General features: G+C 35.8%; 1 protein-coding gene across 16 annotated transcripts in view; it reads left to right on the top strand.

Moving 5' to 3' along the window:
• Nucleotides 1-18,102, top strand: part of CDC42BPA (CDC42 binding protein kinase alpha) — a 306,437-nt gene that overhangs the window by 209,979 nt on the left and 78,356 nt on the right. For all 16 annotated transcript variants that reach the window (XM_024130600.3, XM_055084055.1, XM_028488396.2 and 13 more), the window contains exons 16-17: nt 3,162-3,267; nt 13,215-13,339. In XM_024130600.3, the coding sequence (XP_023986368.1) occupies nt 3,162-3,267; nt 13,215-13,339 (231 nt within the window). The remainder of the gene's footprint in view (nt 1-3,161; nt 3,268-13,214; nt 13,340-18,102) is intronic.

The raw sequence follows: 18,102 nt of genomic DNA, 5'->3' as shown, positions 1-18,102 counted from the left end.
GGCCCAGCCCGTGACGCGCATGCTCCGCGGCATGTGGGATCCTCCCAGACCGGGGCGCGAACCCGGTTCCCCTGCATCGGCAGGCGGACGCGCAACCACTGCGCCACCAGGGAAGCCCCAAGTCAGCATTTTGAAGCCCAGAAAAGCTTCCGATGTAGATTCAGAGTTTGTCAGCATAATGGATAATTGAAATAGGTGGTATAATAGACGAGATAGCTCAGGGAAAATGTGTAAAAAAAAAAAAAAAAAAGTTGAGCACCTGTGACAGAATACCTGGGAGCGTTGGCATTTACACGGAGGAAAGAGGGGGTGGGGGCTCAAAATACAGCTGAAAAGTCTAAATGTAGGCTGAAAATCAAGAAAGTGGGTATCACTGAAGCCAGGGAGGACAACATTTCAAGAGGGAGGGAATGGACAACACTGTCAAAGGTAGCCAGTAGATTGGATATAATAACAGTTGGGACAATAATGAGTTTTGGGACAACAGTTTTTTTGAGGTGGTGGCAGCAGAAGTCAGATTTTGGCACAGGGAGGAAAATTTAGGCAGTGAGGAAGTGGATACGGCAAACTCTCAAGATTTCAAGGTGGTTGCCAGTGAACAGGAAGACAAGGAGAGTGGAAAATGAAGTGTGACGTAGAGTTTAGGGGAGAGTTTGTTTATTTCGTTTCAGTATGAGAGAGACTTAAGTTTTGTTTAACGCTAATAGGAAAAAACAAAAATGGCTGTATATAGAAATTTTACTCAATTTATTCATATACTTATTTTTCTGAAAGGATGCTTCATTGTAATTTTTTGTATTTTTTTCATTGTTGTTTGGAGTTGCTTTTGAATCAAGAAAGATTCCTAAACATAACTAAATTTCACATTTTGATTATAGATAAGAAGGAAAGGGACACATTTGTTTGGACGCAGGATGGTTATTTTCCTAGAAGTTATCATTTAAATTATAATTTAATTTATATTCAATAATTTAGTGAGGAAGGGATTTTTAAGGTTACATTTTTAAAATCAGCCATTACTTATGTTGTTTATTGACTTGGAAGCAATCATAAAATTACCCAGAACTGCTTCACATTGAAATTCATTTGCTGCTAACTAACATCCTCCATCAAACTGCTGTAGAGATAAGCCTCTTTATTTGCACTTCAACTCAGTATTCAAAAACTGATTCCCCTTTCTCCCTTAGGAGGTTTTTGTTGTTGTTTCTTTTTTTTTTTTTTTTTTTTTGTCTTTTAAGGCACTGTTTTTTATTTTCTCAATTATATAAGGTGCTTTACAAGTATGAACAATAACCTGCTACACTTTAATGTTTTGTATACTTTCCATTGATTTCTTTAAATCTGGAATGTAATTCCCTGTGTGGCATGTTTTCTAATGTAGAAAAAATAACTTATCAAGCACTAAATTTTACTCTAAGGATACTAAATTTATAAATTTATTCCACTTTTGAAATGATAGCCCCAAATCCACCTGATTGATGCTCATTTGGCACGTTCTTCTCAATTCTGGTCGCTAAACTACATCCCGAGTTAGGATGAAAATAATGCAGCTTTCAGGTTTTGAAGTGACTACATTGAAATTGCCAAAAGGGTCATGAGGTTGTCTGCGCAGGACAATGTTTTCCATCACTTACAGAGTTACATTTGGCATGTCAAGAAGAGAGGACATAATCCCACAGCAGCAGACATTTAAAATAAGACAGCCACAAGGATTCGTGCAGAATATTTTAAATATGCCCGTTGAGCAAAATGATTTAACTGATTTTTCTTCAAGGGCAATGCTCCTATATGCATCCTTTGAAAAATTAAAGATCCTAGAATAGCGTCTTCCATGTGGGACATCTTGAAAGATAATATTTTGGTTTCAGTGAGTTACACACCAGTTCTTGTTAATTTAGCAGGTCTGTTTACAGAGTGTGGTGGTTTCGTTCTTTAGATTTGCAGAGTTTATAGAGAAAGAAAATTACAGCCTACACACCCAAAACAAGGACAATTCCTCCAATGAAACTGGCTGCATCAAAGGTAGACTTCCGCGCAGGTTGTGAAGTCGGAGTTAAAGTGATATCAGTTGTACCTGATGTAGTAGTTGTGGTGGAAGCTGTAGAAGAGGAAGGCAGAGTTGTGGTTTTAGCTGTAGAATTGGTTGGCAATGGTGTGGCAGTGGACGCAGGACAGAATTCTGTGCTGTTCACCACCTTGCAATCACGAACTGTTGAATTATCTGAACAGAAGCCTTTACCTTTGCATTTTATCCAAAAGCAGGTAGTGTTAGCAGCATTAGCATCAAAACAGGAAACCCCGTTGTTGCGACTTCCACAGATTTCTGGTGCTGGAGTGGTGCCCGGCGGAGCGGCGGCGGCACCGGGGCTGTCCTGGTGGGAGTCGGTAAAGCCGAGGGTGTAGTCACGTTCGGGGCCAGCGTGGTGTTCTGAGCCGCTCTCGTCACGCAGAGTGCGGCCAGGCAGCCGGCGGCCAAAAGCAGCGGGCGGGGCAGCGCCAGTATCGCGGCCTCCGCGCTGGCCTTCGAGCGCGTCCGTCCCTCTGTCCCCTGCGGCGCCGCCTCCCAGACTCCTCCCTTAAAAGTTCGTTAGAACTGTGTTTACCCCTAAGGGTGAATCAGTTCTGTCCCTTAGAACTATCATTTTAAATAAGTTTTATAATATTGTATGTATGTATGTATGTGTAGATAGGTAGGTACGTAGAGAAGAAGGGAAGAAGGAAGGCAGGAGTAATGGAAGGAGGGGAGGGGTTTAGTGTGTTGAGAGAACTGTTGGAAGTGTACGTTGAATTTTCTATGCAATCTAAAGCTGCGTGTAAGCAATTGTATTGTGGTCCCTATACCCTCCTTTTTCTCTAGCTTCCTCATTTTCCCATGCTTTCTAGCATATATACAACTGAATAAGGTGAGCGTAATCAGGTTGTCTTCCTCAGATTTTCAAATGAAGAACAAAATAGATATTATTAAGCAGACAAATCTATTTATTAATTAAAAGGAAATGATTGTGACTTCTAATTTTAAGGGAAATGTTTGGGATTTGGAGCAATTGAGATATAAGTGGCTTTTCAGAATAAGGCGTATGATACAATAGCCGATCTGGGATACCATTATTTTACCTTTAATTCAATTCCTTTTTTTCCTTTTATATTTTGCATTGTATTAGTCAAAGTGAAAGGGAAGAATTTGAAAATGAGTTCAAACAACAGTATGAACGAGAAAAAGTGTTATTAATGGAAGAAAATAAAAAACTGACAAGTGAGCTTGATAAGGTGAGTGATTTAATCTCATTGATATCCATTGGTACATGCTAGATGTTCAGCACTATCACAGAAATTATAGATATAATTTTATATTTGGTGTACATTATTTTATTTAATATTCCTCCTAAACGCAAGGATTGCTTCTGTGTACAGGCAATTTTTCATTTTACCAATCTGTACAGGAGTCTTCTTGGAGAGAGGACTTGGCTTACCTTGTCTTATTCTTTGTCCCATTTATTTTTTGAGCCCCTGTTCTTTATTTCACTTTCCGTCTCTCTTTTACTATTAATCACTTACTTTGTCATGGCTAAGTTAAGGCCTGTCTTTGGCAAGAACAGGAACAATTAAGCCAAACTAGAGAAATTTTGACAGTTCTGATGTCATATTCATGATGGAGAACTGATAATAGCTAGAAGTAATACCATTGGTAGTTAAGAAGCCAAAGAAACCAACTCTGCCTATAAACTCTACAGCTTGAATAAAGAGCTGAACCATAGATTAAACCTAGATTAAAACAGCTAGATTTATGAACAAAATTTTAAATACTTAAAGGAATCTTTTTCCATTTAGTATCTCAGATTTCTTGAACTGACATCATTCTGCATTTCTTGTCCCAGTTGTTAACAGCTGTAAAAATCCTAATATTAATCAGCAGTTTTAATAGTTTTACTTACTTTTAAATAATAAGGTTTGGATAATTGTGCTTTGCAATGAGTTCAAGGATTTTCCTGCAGTAAAAGTATTATGTTCAATTAATAGTCATTTCAATAACACATTGAAAGACAGTGGCTAAATAGTCATAAAAGAGAGACTTTTCATTCATTCTATCTCAATTTTCCATTGTGTTCCATATTTCTTTTTATTTCTGTCACTATTTTCCCAATGATTATTTAGTTTTCTAAGCATTTAAAAATGACTTTGCTTGTTTGGTCGCAAACTACTTGAGAAAGAACTCTGTTAGTTTATTTTGTAATTACAAAGCTGATGCACACAAACACTGTGGAAAGTGGCCAAATAGTAATTAGTATAAATTATATTTTAAACTATGAATACTCTGTGAACATTATTGTATAACTCTTAGTTATTTCCACTAAAATAAAACTAACAGTATTTAAACTTTATCCAAATAGGTCACATAATTGTTATTTAATGGGCTTAACCAATATGATTACAAAATTAAACATCATTTCTGTCTACGAGACAGAATTTTAAGATTCTGTTAAGAGTTACCTTGAGGTAAGAAATATAATTAAACTCTAGAAGGCCACTTCATGTAGAGTTTATAAGCAAATTACCTAGTAAAAGATGGTATTACAGTTTAAGAAAAATTGAATTGTGATATAATCAAATCGAGTGTAGATCAAATCTTGTATTCACCCCTTGGTTTCATTTCATTATTAACCATAAAATTCTGGCAAGTTTACCAGAAATACATATTTAGAAATAATTTTTAAACAATACTCTTTTGATTTTGATGAGATCTGAAGGATAAAAATAAAAGCCTATCTCCTAATTTTATAAAAAGTAGAATATTACCTTGTCTTGCTAAGTTGAAAGATGTGGTAAAGGATGTGAACAGAACTTTGAGAGCAAATCATATGGTTGGCAAGTATTCAGTGACAAATGATAACAAGGAAATGTTTATTTCTGGAGAAATAGGGGAGGATCTGGGTCTTCTTCCATTTGAACCTCTTCTCTATTTTTGCTCCTTTTATTCAGCTTTACTTCTCTGTCAGTCCACCTAACTGCGCATCTTCACTGTTTTTTTCCATTTATTCATTTTTTGGTTTGGTTGAATTGGGTATTTTCCCCAAGAGGGTTAGCCAAAGAATACCTTTGCCATTGCTACACCAACTGTTCCATTGGGATCCTGCTTGAAGAGAACCGAATTCCTTCTCAACAGAACTTCAGATATAGAAACCAAAAAGCAATTAGTATGTTAATTTTGAAACTTATATAACTAATAGATTCTCATAGTCAGATTTTTTAACTTCAAAAATAAAAATTAAAAAGGAAATAGAAAAAAGTTTGTTGATATTTTCAGAAGTCTGTATTCAAAGTTTCTATTAAAGGTAACTTATTGCAAGTAAAATTAGCCATATATGCATGCCAAGGAGTGGAAGTAAATGGTTTCCAGTAAGAAAATATTATCATTTATATCTTGTTTTTAAATAATTATTTTACATAAAAGCAAAATTACACAAAACATGGGAAATATTCAACCTAAAAGTTACCTCTGATTTCATCAACATGAAACAACCATTTTACTTTTATATGTTCCTTTCCAGGTTTTGTTGTGTATGTATTATTACATAATTTCAGTCATATATACATTTTATTTTCTAATCTGCCATTTCATTTAAAACATGAGCATTTTTCCATATTCCTGTGTAGTCTTATAATTATCATAAGCCAGATATGTCAATTTACAAATAGTAAAACCTTCTCATTCCCAAACATGCAAAATGAAGTAATACTTAGGTAGAATTTACTTTGTGCAGGCCCTCTCTTGAGTTACTTTATATAAACCATATAATTCTCACAATAACTCTCTGAGATATACCCTATTGTTCCTACCATTTTACAGATGAGGAAATTGAGGCAAAGGGAGATTAAGCTACTCTTGTAATCTCAAAACTAGGGAGTGGCAGGATGGGATTGGAACACAGGTAGTCTGGCTCCAGAGCCCCTGTGCTTTAATTCAGTAAGAATGAAAAGATTAACTTTTCCTGACAAATACTAAACACATCTATTTAAGACTCCTTTTAACTACTGTAACATGACAGTGCAAAAATCTGTATTTCCTCCTCTTCTTGCAAATCTCCAGCTGAAACCCCAATCACAGATTAATTGGAAGTCAAAAGCAATGGTGATCAGAAAAGGATGTGTTGTAGGAATTAGTGAAGACACTGCATCTGCAAAAAACATTCTCCAAAATAGCTGGTAGACTTCTGGCTATGCTAACATGAAGAGATTGATGAATCCGCTCAAGAAAAAAAAAGTTTCAAAGTGGACACAGTTGTTGAAAACAGTCATTTCAGAGCTCCCAGAGTTAACCAAAGGAAGACAACTACAAAACATTACTGAGATAAATTAAGGAATATCTAAACAAATGGAGAGATATACTGCATATTGTTAGGACTGCAGTTCTCTCCTAATCTGTGGATTTGGGGAAATCACTATCAAAATTTTGGTAGGCTTTTTTGTTAGAATTGGCAAGCCTATCCTTAAATTTATATGGGAATACAGAAGATCTACAATAGCAAAAATATTTGGCGGGGCAGGCGAGGCGAGGGGTACAAAAGTTGGAGGATTTACACCACAGAATTTTGAAACTTACTGTAAATCTATAGTAATCAAAAGATGGTAACATTGGCATAATGGAACAGAGTAGAGAGTCCAAAAATAAGATGTCATATTTATGGTTGATTGATTTTCAGCAAAAGTGCCAAGGCAATTCAATGGGGAAAAGACAATCTTTTCAACAAATGATGCTGGAATAATTGGATATCTATGTATAAAAAATTAACTTAGATCCTTACCTCATAACATATACAATTAATTCAGAGTGGATCATAAACTGAAATATGAGGTAAGCATAGGAGAAAATCTTTGTGATTTGGCATTAGTCAAAGATTTTGTAGATATGACACAAAGCACAACCCTTGAGAGAAAAATAATTATAAATTGGACCTCATCAAAATTTAAAGACAACATTAAGAAAATGAAAAGACATACATAGATGAAGAGAAAAGATTTTCAAATAATTTATCTGATAAAAGACTTATATTTGGAATGTATAAAGAACTCTTAAAACTCAATAATAAGAAATAATACAAACAACCCAATGGAAAAAAAACGGGGGAAAAATTGAAAAGACATTTCATGAAAGAAGATATATGAATAACAAATAAGCACATGAAAAGATATTCACTATCATTAGTCATTAGGAACAATGCAAGTTAAACCATAGTAACATACTGTTGTACAGGCTCAATAGTTAATTAATCAATCAGTGACCATACCAGCTGTTGGCAAGGATATGGAGGAACTGAAACTCCTACACTGCTTGTAGAAGTGCAAGATGGTATAACTACTTCAGAAAACAGTTTTGAAATTTCTCAAAAAGTTAAGCATACACTTACCCTATAACTCGGAAATTCTCCTAGATATTTATCCAGAAGAATTAAAAACATAGTCCCTTTAGAAACTTGTATATGAATGTTCATAGCATCATTATTCATAATAGCAAATAACCAGAAACAATACAAATGTTCATCAAGTGGTGCGTGGATAAATAAAGTGTACTAATATCCATGTAATAGAATACTACCCAGCTATAAAAAGGAGTTAGTTTCTGATATGTGCAACACTGTGGTTGAACCTCAATAATACGATAAGTGAAAAAAGCCTGATACAAAAAACTATATATTGTATGATTTCATTGATGTTACGTTTCTAGAAAAGACAAAACTATAGACACAGAAAATAGATCAGTGATGCCTAGAACTCATGGTGGAAGCCAGGATTGACTGCAGACCAGCTTGAGGGAAATTTCTCAGGTATTGGAAGTGTTCCCAAACCAGATTGTGGTGATTATTGCACAAATGTTTAAATTTACTAAAAATCATCAATCCTTAAGTGTTATAATGAGTGAATTTTATAGTATGTAAATTATACCTTAATAAACCTATAAAAAGAAAATAGCTGGTAAAATACATTTTTAGAGGTAAATAGCACACCCTGGAGTACAAAACGTAAATTCCTTGTTCTCAATAGGCAGATAACGATGTGCGTTGGTAGTGACAGGTTCTCTGACCCTTTTTCTTTCTAAGAAGACAATGAGGTTGAGGATAGGATTAAATGGGGAATGCATAAAGTAATTTGTCTTTTGGCAAAGGGGAAGAAATGAAGCTTTGCATTGTGACTTGTTCTAAAACTGCCTATCTCTCATGGAAGTACAGGTTAAAAACACACACCAGAAAAAACCTGGGTCATTAGGAGAATTCCAGATGAACTTAGATTAGGGAGTTGGCAAAAACTTGTACATTTCTTCTAGTTTGTCCAATTTATTGGCAGAGAAAATTACAGGCCAATATCTTTGATAAATATAGATGCAGAAATCCTCAACAAAATATTAGGAAACCGAATCCAACAACCATAAAAAGGAGCATACACCATGATCAAGCTGGATTCGTCCCAGGGTTACATGGATGGTTCAACATATGCAAATCAGTCAGTGTGATAAACCACATCAACATCCATTCATGATAAAAACTCTTTCCAAAATGGGTATAGAGGGAACATATCTCAGCATATAAAAGCTATTTATGGCAAACCCATAGCCAACATAATACTCAAAGGTGAAAAGCTGAAAGCCTTTCTGCTAAAATCTGGAACAAGACAAAGATGCCCACTCTTACCACTTCTGTTCAACATAGTATTAGAAATCCTAGCCACAGCAGTCAGACAAGAAAAAGAAATAAAAGGCATCCATATTGGAAGGGAAGAGGTAAAGTTGTCATTGTATGCAGATGATATGATACCATTTATAGGAAACCCTAAAGACTCCACACAGAAACTACTAGAACCGGTAAACGAATTCAGCAAGATAGCAGTATACAAGATTAACATATAGAAATCAGTTGCATTTCTTTACACTAACAATGAAATATCAGGGAAAGTGAAAAGACAATCCCTTTTAAAATCGCATCAATAAAAAAACAAACAAATTTAGGAATAAACCTGACCAAGGAGGTGAGAGACTAATATGCTAAGAACTATAAAACATTGATAAAGGAAACTGAAAATGATTCAAAGAAATGGAAAGGTATCCCATGCTCTTGGATTGGAAGAATTCATATTGTTAAAATGGCCATACTACCCAAAACAGTCTACAGATTTAATGTGATCTCTGTCAAATTACCCATGTCATTTTTTGCAGAACTAGAACAAATATTCCTAAAATTTATATGGAACCACAACAAAAAACAGAATTGCCAAAGCAATCCTGAGGAAAAAGAACAAAGCTGGAGACATAATCCTCCCAGACTTCAGACAATACTACAAAGCTACAGTAATCAAAACAGCTTGGTATTGGCTGACAAAAACAGACATATGGATCAGTGGAACAGAATAGAGAGCCCAGAAATAAACTCACAGACCTATGGTCAATTAATCTTCAACAAGGGAGGCAAGAATATACAATGGAGAAAAGACAGTCTCTTCAGCAAGTAGTGTTGGGAGAGCTGGACAGCTGCATATAAAACAATGAAGTTAAAACACTCCCTCACACCATACACAAAAATAAACTCAGAATGTCTTGAAGACTTAAATATTAAGACATGATACCATAAATCTCCTAGAAGAGAACATAGGCAAAACATTCTCTGATGTAAATCATAGCAGTAGTTTCTTATGTCAGACCCAGGAAGAGCCACTGTTTCAGTAAGAGACCAAGGACAGAATCCAGTGTCCCAGCTTGAAAGCAAATCAGGCAGGAGGAGTTCCCTCTTTTTCTATTCAGGCCTTCAACTGATTGAATGGGAACCATTCACATTAGAAAGGTAATCTGCTTTATTCAGTCAGTCAATTCAAATGTTAATCTCACCCAGAGACACCTTCAAAGACACAACCAGAATGTTGACCAAATGTCTCGGCACCCTATGACCCAATCTAGTTGACTCATAAATTTAACCATCACATGGCCCCTCATCTTCACAAACCTATAAATAATTCTTGTAGGAAAAATTCATCTCCTTCAAGCTGAGTAATCAAAAAGAAAACTAACACAATATCTCTACAAATATATCAGAAAGGAAGAAAGGAATAGTAATAACTAATGGCATATTGAGACCGTTTATCAGAAAAATGTAGCCATGAAATAAAAATTATATGCAAATATTTTATCATGAACTTTTAAAAACTAAATAAATAAGAATTTTTGCTTCTGTGACAGATTAGCTTACATCATACCTACCACCTCACCAAGAAGAGCTATAAAGTTGGACTTTAAAAAAATGTTTTTAATACTGTAGCAATACTGCCTGGAAGTATTCATCTGCAGGAAGGCACTGGAGAGATAAGAAGGCAGCCGAGACTTTACTGACCCAGATCCTTTAGAAAGGAGTAGTACAGAGAGATGAGCCCAGCATTCAGGGCCGGTTTTCCTCTTGAGGCATTTGCAGGTATGAAAGCTGTAGCAGAGAATCCAGGAAGTTGAGCACAGTATTCCACAGTATCACAAGTTTAGAGAGAAAAACTGAATATCAGTGCCCACCAAGGTGCAGGATCCTTGGTAATCAATTTAAGCTTTCAATTGAACTCATCGAAAAGGCTACGTTTTAGAAATAAGGGTGAACTAGAGAGAGATGAGCCCTCTCAGTGACTGAAACCCAGCCTCTAAGTAACTGAATCCATGATCTGTCTAATTGCCTACCAGAAGTAAAAGTAAGCAGTCTCTGGATGAAAATATTATATAGAGCCTCAAATTATCTCTAAAATTTTCATACACTATATGTGGCATGCAGTAAGAAATTACAGTGCATACCAAGAGATACAACCAAAGAAAACCAAGACATAAAAGTATAATAGCAAAAACAAAGTAAGAAAAGAATAAATGAGAAGAAAACCAGGCAGTCAGTATAAACGGGCCCACACAATTCCGAGTATTGGAATTTTCTTAATTGAACTTTAAAATAACTGTGTGATATATTCAAGAAAATAAACATGATGAAGAATTTCAGCAGACAACTGGAATCTATACAAAACAGTCAAGTAAATCTTTAGAAGTGAAAAATAAAATAAATGAAAAATCCCAACAGAAAATTTTAACAGTAGATTGGAAAGAACCAAAGAAAGGAAGGGGTAAATAAAAACTTTCCGTACTGAAATCTGGATATAGATTTAAAAGGACAGAAATACAGGGACTTCCCTGGTGGTCCAGTGGTAAAGAATCCGCCTTACAATGCAGGGGATGCTGGTTCGATCCCTGGTCAGGGAACTAAGATCCCACGTGCCGTGGGGCAAGTAAGCCTGCATGCCGCAACTACTTGCATGCTTGCATGCCTCAACTAGAGCCCATGTGCCGCAAACTACAGAGCCCATGTGCTCTGGAACCCGCGCACCACAGCTGCAGAGCCCATGTGCCCTGGAGGCTGCGTGCCACAACTAGAGAAGAGAAAACCTGCACGCCACAACTAGAGAGCCCATGCACCACAACAAAGATCCCGCACACCACGACTAAGACCAGACGCAGCCAAAAATAAATTAAATAAATAAATAATAAATTTTAAAAGATATATTAAGAAAAAAGGACAAAAATACATAAAAGAGGATGTGAGACATAGGGGATGTGATGAAAAGATGACATACAAATATTTGCTTTCCCAGAAGGAGAGGAGAAAGACTGTGGTAGAAGCAATATTTGCAAAGTTAATAATGGCCCATAATTTTCCAAAACCTATGAGAAATATTTAGCCACAAATTCAAGAAATGCCACAAACCCTAAAAGTGATAAATAGAAATTAAATCCCTTAGGCACATTATAGAAAAATTGCTAAAAACCAACAACCAAAGAAAATCCTAGAAGCAGCCAGAGAAGAAAGACACATTGTATTCGAAGGAGCAAAAGCTAAACTTAAAGCTGTTTTTACAACAGAAAATATGGAACCCAGAATAAAAAGGAATGACACCTATAAATAATAAAAAGGAATAAAAAGGAAAATAACTGCCAATCTAGAAAATTATATACAGCAAAAAGTGTCTTTCAGAAATGAAGGCAAAAATTCAGACTGCAGAGAACTCTGCAGGACAAACAACCTACTTTCTCCAACAAATAAATTACAAGAAAAATTAAAGTGTTGGAGGGAAACTGCTCTATGTACTAAATGTTTGTGTCCCTCCAAAATTCAGATGTTGACACCTAGTACTATTTGGAGGTATAGCCTTTGGGAGATGATTAGGTCATGAAGGTAGAGCCTTCATGAATAGGATTAGTGCTCTTATAAAAGAAACCCCACAGAGCTCCCTCATCCCATTACCATCTATAAACCAGGAAGTGGGCCCTTGCCAGACACTGAATCTGCTGGTGCCTTGATCTTGGACTTCCCAGCGTCCAGAACTATCAGAAATAAATGTTTCTTGTTTAAGCCACTCAGACTGTGATATTCCACCACAGCAGCCCAAATGGAGTAATCTGGAGCCTATAAGTAAAAAAGACTTAAAAGATAGAGCAACCATTAAGTTACATTTACTTGTTGCAGTGATTCAATTTAACAGACTGTTAAGTCTTTTGATGTTTTGAGACAACTGGAAATCTGAACAATTACTAGCTATGTGATAATGTAAGGAAACTTGTTAAATTTGTTTAAATATGATAATGATATTGTGGTTATACGTAAAAAGAGAGCCTTATTTTCTAGAGAGATACACAGAAATATATATGGATAAAATTATATGATGTCTGGTATTTGTTGCAGAATAATACCGGAGGAAAGGTTAAGAAGACAGGAGTACAAATGAAATAAGATTGACATTGAGGTGATAATTGTTGAAGTTAGTGATGATGGGCTCATGGGAATTCACTTATACTCTTCTGTTCATTTTTGTATATGCTTGAAATTACAAGTTTTTTTAAAAAGAGGAGGACATAGAGATATTTTCAGACAAAAAGATGAGAGATGTTGTTAACAACAGAACTGGGGAGTTCTTCAGGCAAATGGAGAATGTTCACAGATGGAACCAATTCAATATGGGGAGTATGGGAAAAGCAAAGGCAGAAGGAGAATTCAGAGTACTTGATGTTTCCAAATTCAGTGACCAGAGGGTGCATAATAATAGGAAATCAGAAAGACAAGCATTTTTGAGTTATCAGATTTAACAAGAGGTATCTGAGCACCTTGAATTCCTGTTCCTAAAAGTCACACGTCTTTCAGTACCTTAAAACTGCCTTTCAGCTTACCACTTTGTATGAGAACTTAAGTACATGCAACCAGCAGTTAGAAGAAGAGGTAAAAGATCTAGCAGACAAGAAGGAATCAGTTGCACATTGGGAAGCTCAAATCACAGAAATAATTCAGTGGTGAGTACTCTCTTAAATCTGTTTTTGTGGGTAATTTTTGGCCATATAGTCAAGTTGGTATGCATTCCAGGAGGAATATTTATTACTGGTCTGTGCTTCTTCTATGTTGTCTGTTATTTTCCTCTTTTCTCTAACTCCATCAAATATTCCATATCAGCTTTTACACAGTTTCATTGGAAGCTGATATTTCTAAGAAAAGAAAATGTTATTGTCTCCTAAGACAAGTTGGTCCTTAAAGAACTGAAGAAACTCATTCACTAGCTATCGATGTTCCTTTCTAAGATCAAAATTGCTGTATTTGTGATTACTTTTTTTTTTTTTTTTTTTGCGGTACGCGGGCCTCTCACTGCTGTGGTCTCTCCCGTTGCGGAGCACAGGCTCCGGACGCGCAGGCTCAGCGGCCATGGCTCACAGGCCTAGCCGCTCCGCGGCATGTGGGATCCTCCCGGACTGGGGCACGAACCCGTGTCCCCTGCATCGGCAGGCAGACTGTCAACCACTGCACCACCAGGGAAGCCCTGTGATTACTTTAAGAAACAGAAAGCCTGGAGAATATTTTACAAACTGAAGATGTGCTTTCACCTTTTTCATAATTATAACAGACTAATTCACACACGGCATTTTTAAAACATTAAATGGTTAAAGTTTAGTTTTATCAACTGTTCTTTAAGCCCCTAGGATTTAATTTGGGATAATTGCCTTAGTAACTTTCATATTAATTAACTCAAATGATTGTTCTGGTATTTGTAAAAATTTGTATATTTTTATAATACTTGAAGACAGTAGAATCCAACAAGGACTTTATTTTCTAATGCAAATAGCCTAACTTTTTTTTTTTTTTTTTTTTGTGGTATGCGGGCCTCCCTCTGCTGTGGCCTCTCCCGTCGTGGCCGTCGTGGAGCACAGGCTCCGGACGCGCAGGCTCAGCGGCCATGGCTCACGGGCCCAGCCGCTCCGCGGCATGTGGGATCCTCCCAGACCGGGGCGCAAACCCTGTTCCCCTGCATCGGCAGGCGGACGCGCAACCACCGCGCCACCAGGGAAGCCCCATGCCTAACTTTTTATATTTACTTTTTTAACTTTCTGACTTTTTTAGCACGTTATTGATGTTTTATTTATATAAACAACTACTGGTTTCTTCAAATATCTATAGACCAATAATTTGGTGAGAATGTTAGTTTATCATGCTCTTATTTTTGTTTTCTAAGCATTTTTTCCTACTTATACCAGCTTAATACCCTCCTTCTTAAATCATAAGTGAATAAACACTGCCTTTTTAAGTAATCTTACCCAAATGACTCAAGTATTTTGATATTGACTTAACTCTAGAGCTCTTATGTTAACTCAGCTTTAGCTTATGAATGTGACTGTTGAGTGCGTATCTGAAGGAAAATGCCCAAATTGTGGAAATATGGTTGTGTTCCAAATAGTACAGTTAATGGTTCATTAATATTTAATTGAGATCCTTGTCATAAACTCTACATTTCTGAAGCAAAATCATTTTAATCTTTAGCTGTGCTTATAATATCAAACATTATGACTTTTCATTTGTAACTGCATTATTATGTAATCAAATTTGTAATAAGATGTTAATGAAAATGACTTTACAGAAGACAAAACTGATTTGGCCAAAGCCTGAGATCCTAGACCACTGATCTTTTCAAGTGATTGCATGATGGGTTCAGATGGAATGAGAAGTGGTTCTAGTAAAGAAGCTTTAAATATGGACTATCTGGAAAGGGTTAGTAGTAGAAAGGATGAAGATGAAAATTTTTGTGTGATACTACAAAGCACTCTTTTTACACATTTCACATTCAAGTGAAATATGCAGAAGAAATCAGGAATACAATGAATTCACTTTGCATTAAAGCTATTATTTAGAAATGGACTAATATATTAGATAATAAATTATTAAATACCTAATAGGCTAAAAGTAAAAGATATACTCACTGTTCTCAGAGTTCTCACCTATTTGAAAGTTATATCTCTGAGATATTCTGTGCAAGCTTATAAAGGTCAGAAGTCTCAGGCTATTCCTGGTTTTTTAATCTGGTATATTAAAAAATGAAGTAATGCCAAAACAAGGTTTTGGAAGCTTGTGATATGAAGTGTTTTAAATGTGTCCATTGGCCAAATTAACAGTTTTAAAATAAAGCACACACTGCTGTATATAAGACTTCATTTGAATGCATTTCTAATGGCCTTGTTTCTCTGCTCCCTCTGCCTTTTCCTATGAAATACCTTTTTCATGTGAAAGAAAACCTTTTAGGTCAAGGAGACCTTGTTGCTCACACTGTATTGGAACAGGGACCTTTCTTCTCACCATTGACTCATCAGAAGACTTCACTCTTTCTCTTTGAAATGGTACTACAAAGAGAGGTTGAAGTAATAGGCTGGTCCATAAGATTCATTTTTTAGATGTATCTCCTCACATATAATGCATTCTTCTGGTATATAATAGGAGATAGAAAGGTCTGTAAAATAGGGTACTTTGCCTTCAAGTACTAGCTTATAGTGTAACATTTAAAAGTTTAAAAACTAATGTGATCAGAGCTGGATATAAGTAACAAGACTTAAATGTAAATTGTCTTATGTATTGTACAAATACATCAAATACATATATGATTTTTCTATATGAGTATAGAGGAGAATTACTTCAGACTGGGTGCTAAAGAAAGTTGGGGGTAATTAGTGGAACTATAATGCATTTTCTGAAAACACTGAGTTCAATAAAGGGTGCTACTGTTCCTATAAAAGAATAGTAGGAAATAAGACCAATAAAGTTATTGCAGCACAATTAACATGAACACTGCGTTAGAATCAGAACTTCATTTATTTATAAGAAGAAGGAGAAGGCTTTTCTGCAAAGGATTATGGAATTGATTCAGGTGATGCATTAGGAAGGTAATTCTTCATAGTGGTGTTCAGCATGAAATAGAAGGAAATTTGGAGGAAACTGAACAAATGGAGAAGACATTATGGAAGAAGGATCTATAGGACTTAATTAATCATAAATGAAGGGCAAGAGATGAGGAGGAATTAGTATTTCTGAAGCTCTTCGTTGGAGAGATTAAGAAAATGGTGATATCACTGAAGTAAGAAAAGTCAGGAGAAGGAACCAGCTTTGGGGAGGATGGTATAATCAATTTTAGTTGTTCTTTGTTGGTGAGTCTGAGATCATTCTGAGATATCTGAGTGGAGATTTCCAATATGCTTTAGAAAAGATGACTTAAAGATTAGGATTAGAAATATAAATTTGGGAATTTAATTTCTAGAAATAAGGCCATTGAAGTTGTTGGTTTTATAATAGAAAGAAGGATAATGGTGAGGGTGATAATAGTAGAAGATAGAGGAAACAGCTGTGTAAGACAACCAGGAAAATGTTTTAATAATCAGGAAAGGGTTTCAGTAGTGGAACTTTTATTTTCCTTTGTTTAAATTCATTCACATTATTTGAAACACTCCTCATTCATTAATTTTCATTCCTGTGCAGTAATAGTTTACAGTGATTATAATATGTTGTAGGCATTAGGCTGAAAATTCACACGTTTTCTCATTTAGTTATCACAACAGTCCTATGAGGTAGCTATTATTATTACTCCCATCTTATAACTGAGATAACAGAGAGTTAGAGGGGGTAAATGACTTATCCAGAGACACACAACTGCTAAACTGTGAGCTAGGATTTGAACCTAGTTCTATATGACTCAAGAATCAAGTTCTTAATCACTCTACTATATGTGTCCTGACTCCCAAACTTTTTTGTTAATTTTCATTTTATGTTGGAGTGTAGTTGATTAACAATGTTGTGTTAGTCTCAAGTGTACAGCAAAGTGATTCAGTTATACATATATATGTATCTATTCTTTTTCAAATTCTTTTCCCATTTAGGTTATTACAGAATATTGAACAGAGTTCCCTGTGCTATACAGTAGGTCCTTGTTGGTTATCTATTTTAATTATAGGCGTGTCCCAAACTCCCAATCTATCCCTCCCCCAACCCTTCTCCCATGGTAACCATAAGTTCGCTAAGTCTTTGCTGACTACCAGACTTTTTAAGGACCATGTCTTATATGTCTTCTTCAATCTTCCTAATATGTCTACATAATAATCAGTATTTAGTAAATATTTCTTGATTATTTTGACTTAGCCAAAGAAAAGATGAGAGACTTGCCTCTAAAACTGTTTTTTTTAAAACATCTTTATTGGAGTATAATTGCTTTACAATGGTGTGTTAGTTTCTGCTTTATAACAAAGTGAATCAGTTATACATATACATATGTCCCCATATCTCTTCCCTCTTGTGTCTCCCTCCCTCCCACCCTCCTATCCCACCACTCTAGGTGGACACAAACCACCTAGCTGATCTTCCTGTGCTATGCGGCTGCTTCCCACTAGCTATCTATTTAACTTTTGGTAGTGTATATATGTCCATGCCACTCTCTCACTTTGTCCCAGCTTACCCTTCCCCCTCCCCATATCCTCAAGTCCATCAAGCCCATTCTCTAGTATGTCTGTGTCTTTATTCCCATCTTGCCCCTAGGTTCTTCATGACCTTTTCTTTTTTTAGATTCCATATATATGTGTTAGCATACGGTATTTGTTTTTCTCTTTCTGACTTATTTCACTCCATATGACAGACTCTAGGTCCATCCACCTCACTACAAATAACTCAATTTCGTTTCTTTTTATGGCTGAGTAATATTCCATTGTATATATGTGCCACATCTTCTTTATCCATTCATCTGTTGATGGACACTTAG

This window comes from Physeter macrocephalus, chromosome 4 (genome assembly GCF_002837175.3).
Source record: "Physeter macrocephalus isolate SW-GA chromosome 4, ASM283717v5, whole genome shotgun sequence".
Lineage (NCBI taxonomy): Eukaryota > Metazoa > Chordata > Mammalia > Artiodactyla > Physeteridae > Physeter > Physeter macrocephalus.
Note: the sequence above shows the minus strand (reverse complement) of the source record. Positions and strands in the feature narration are given on the sequence as shown.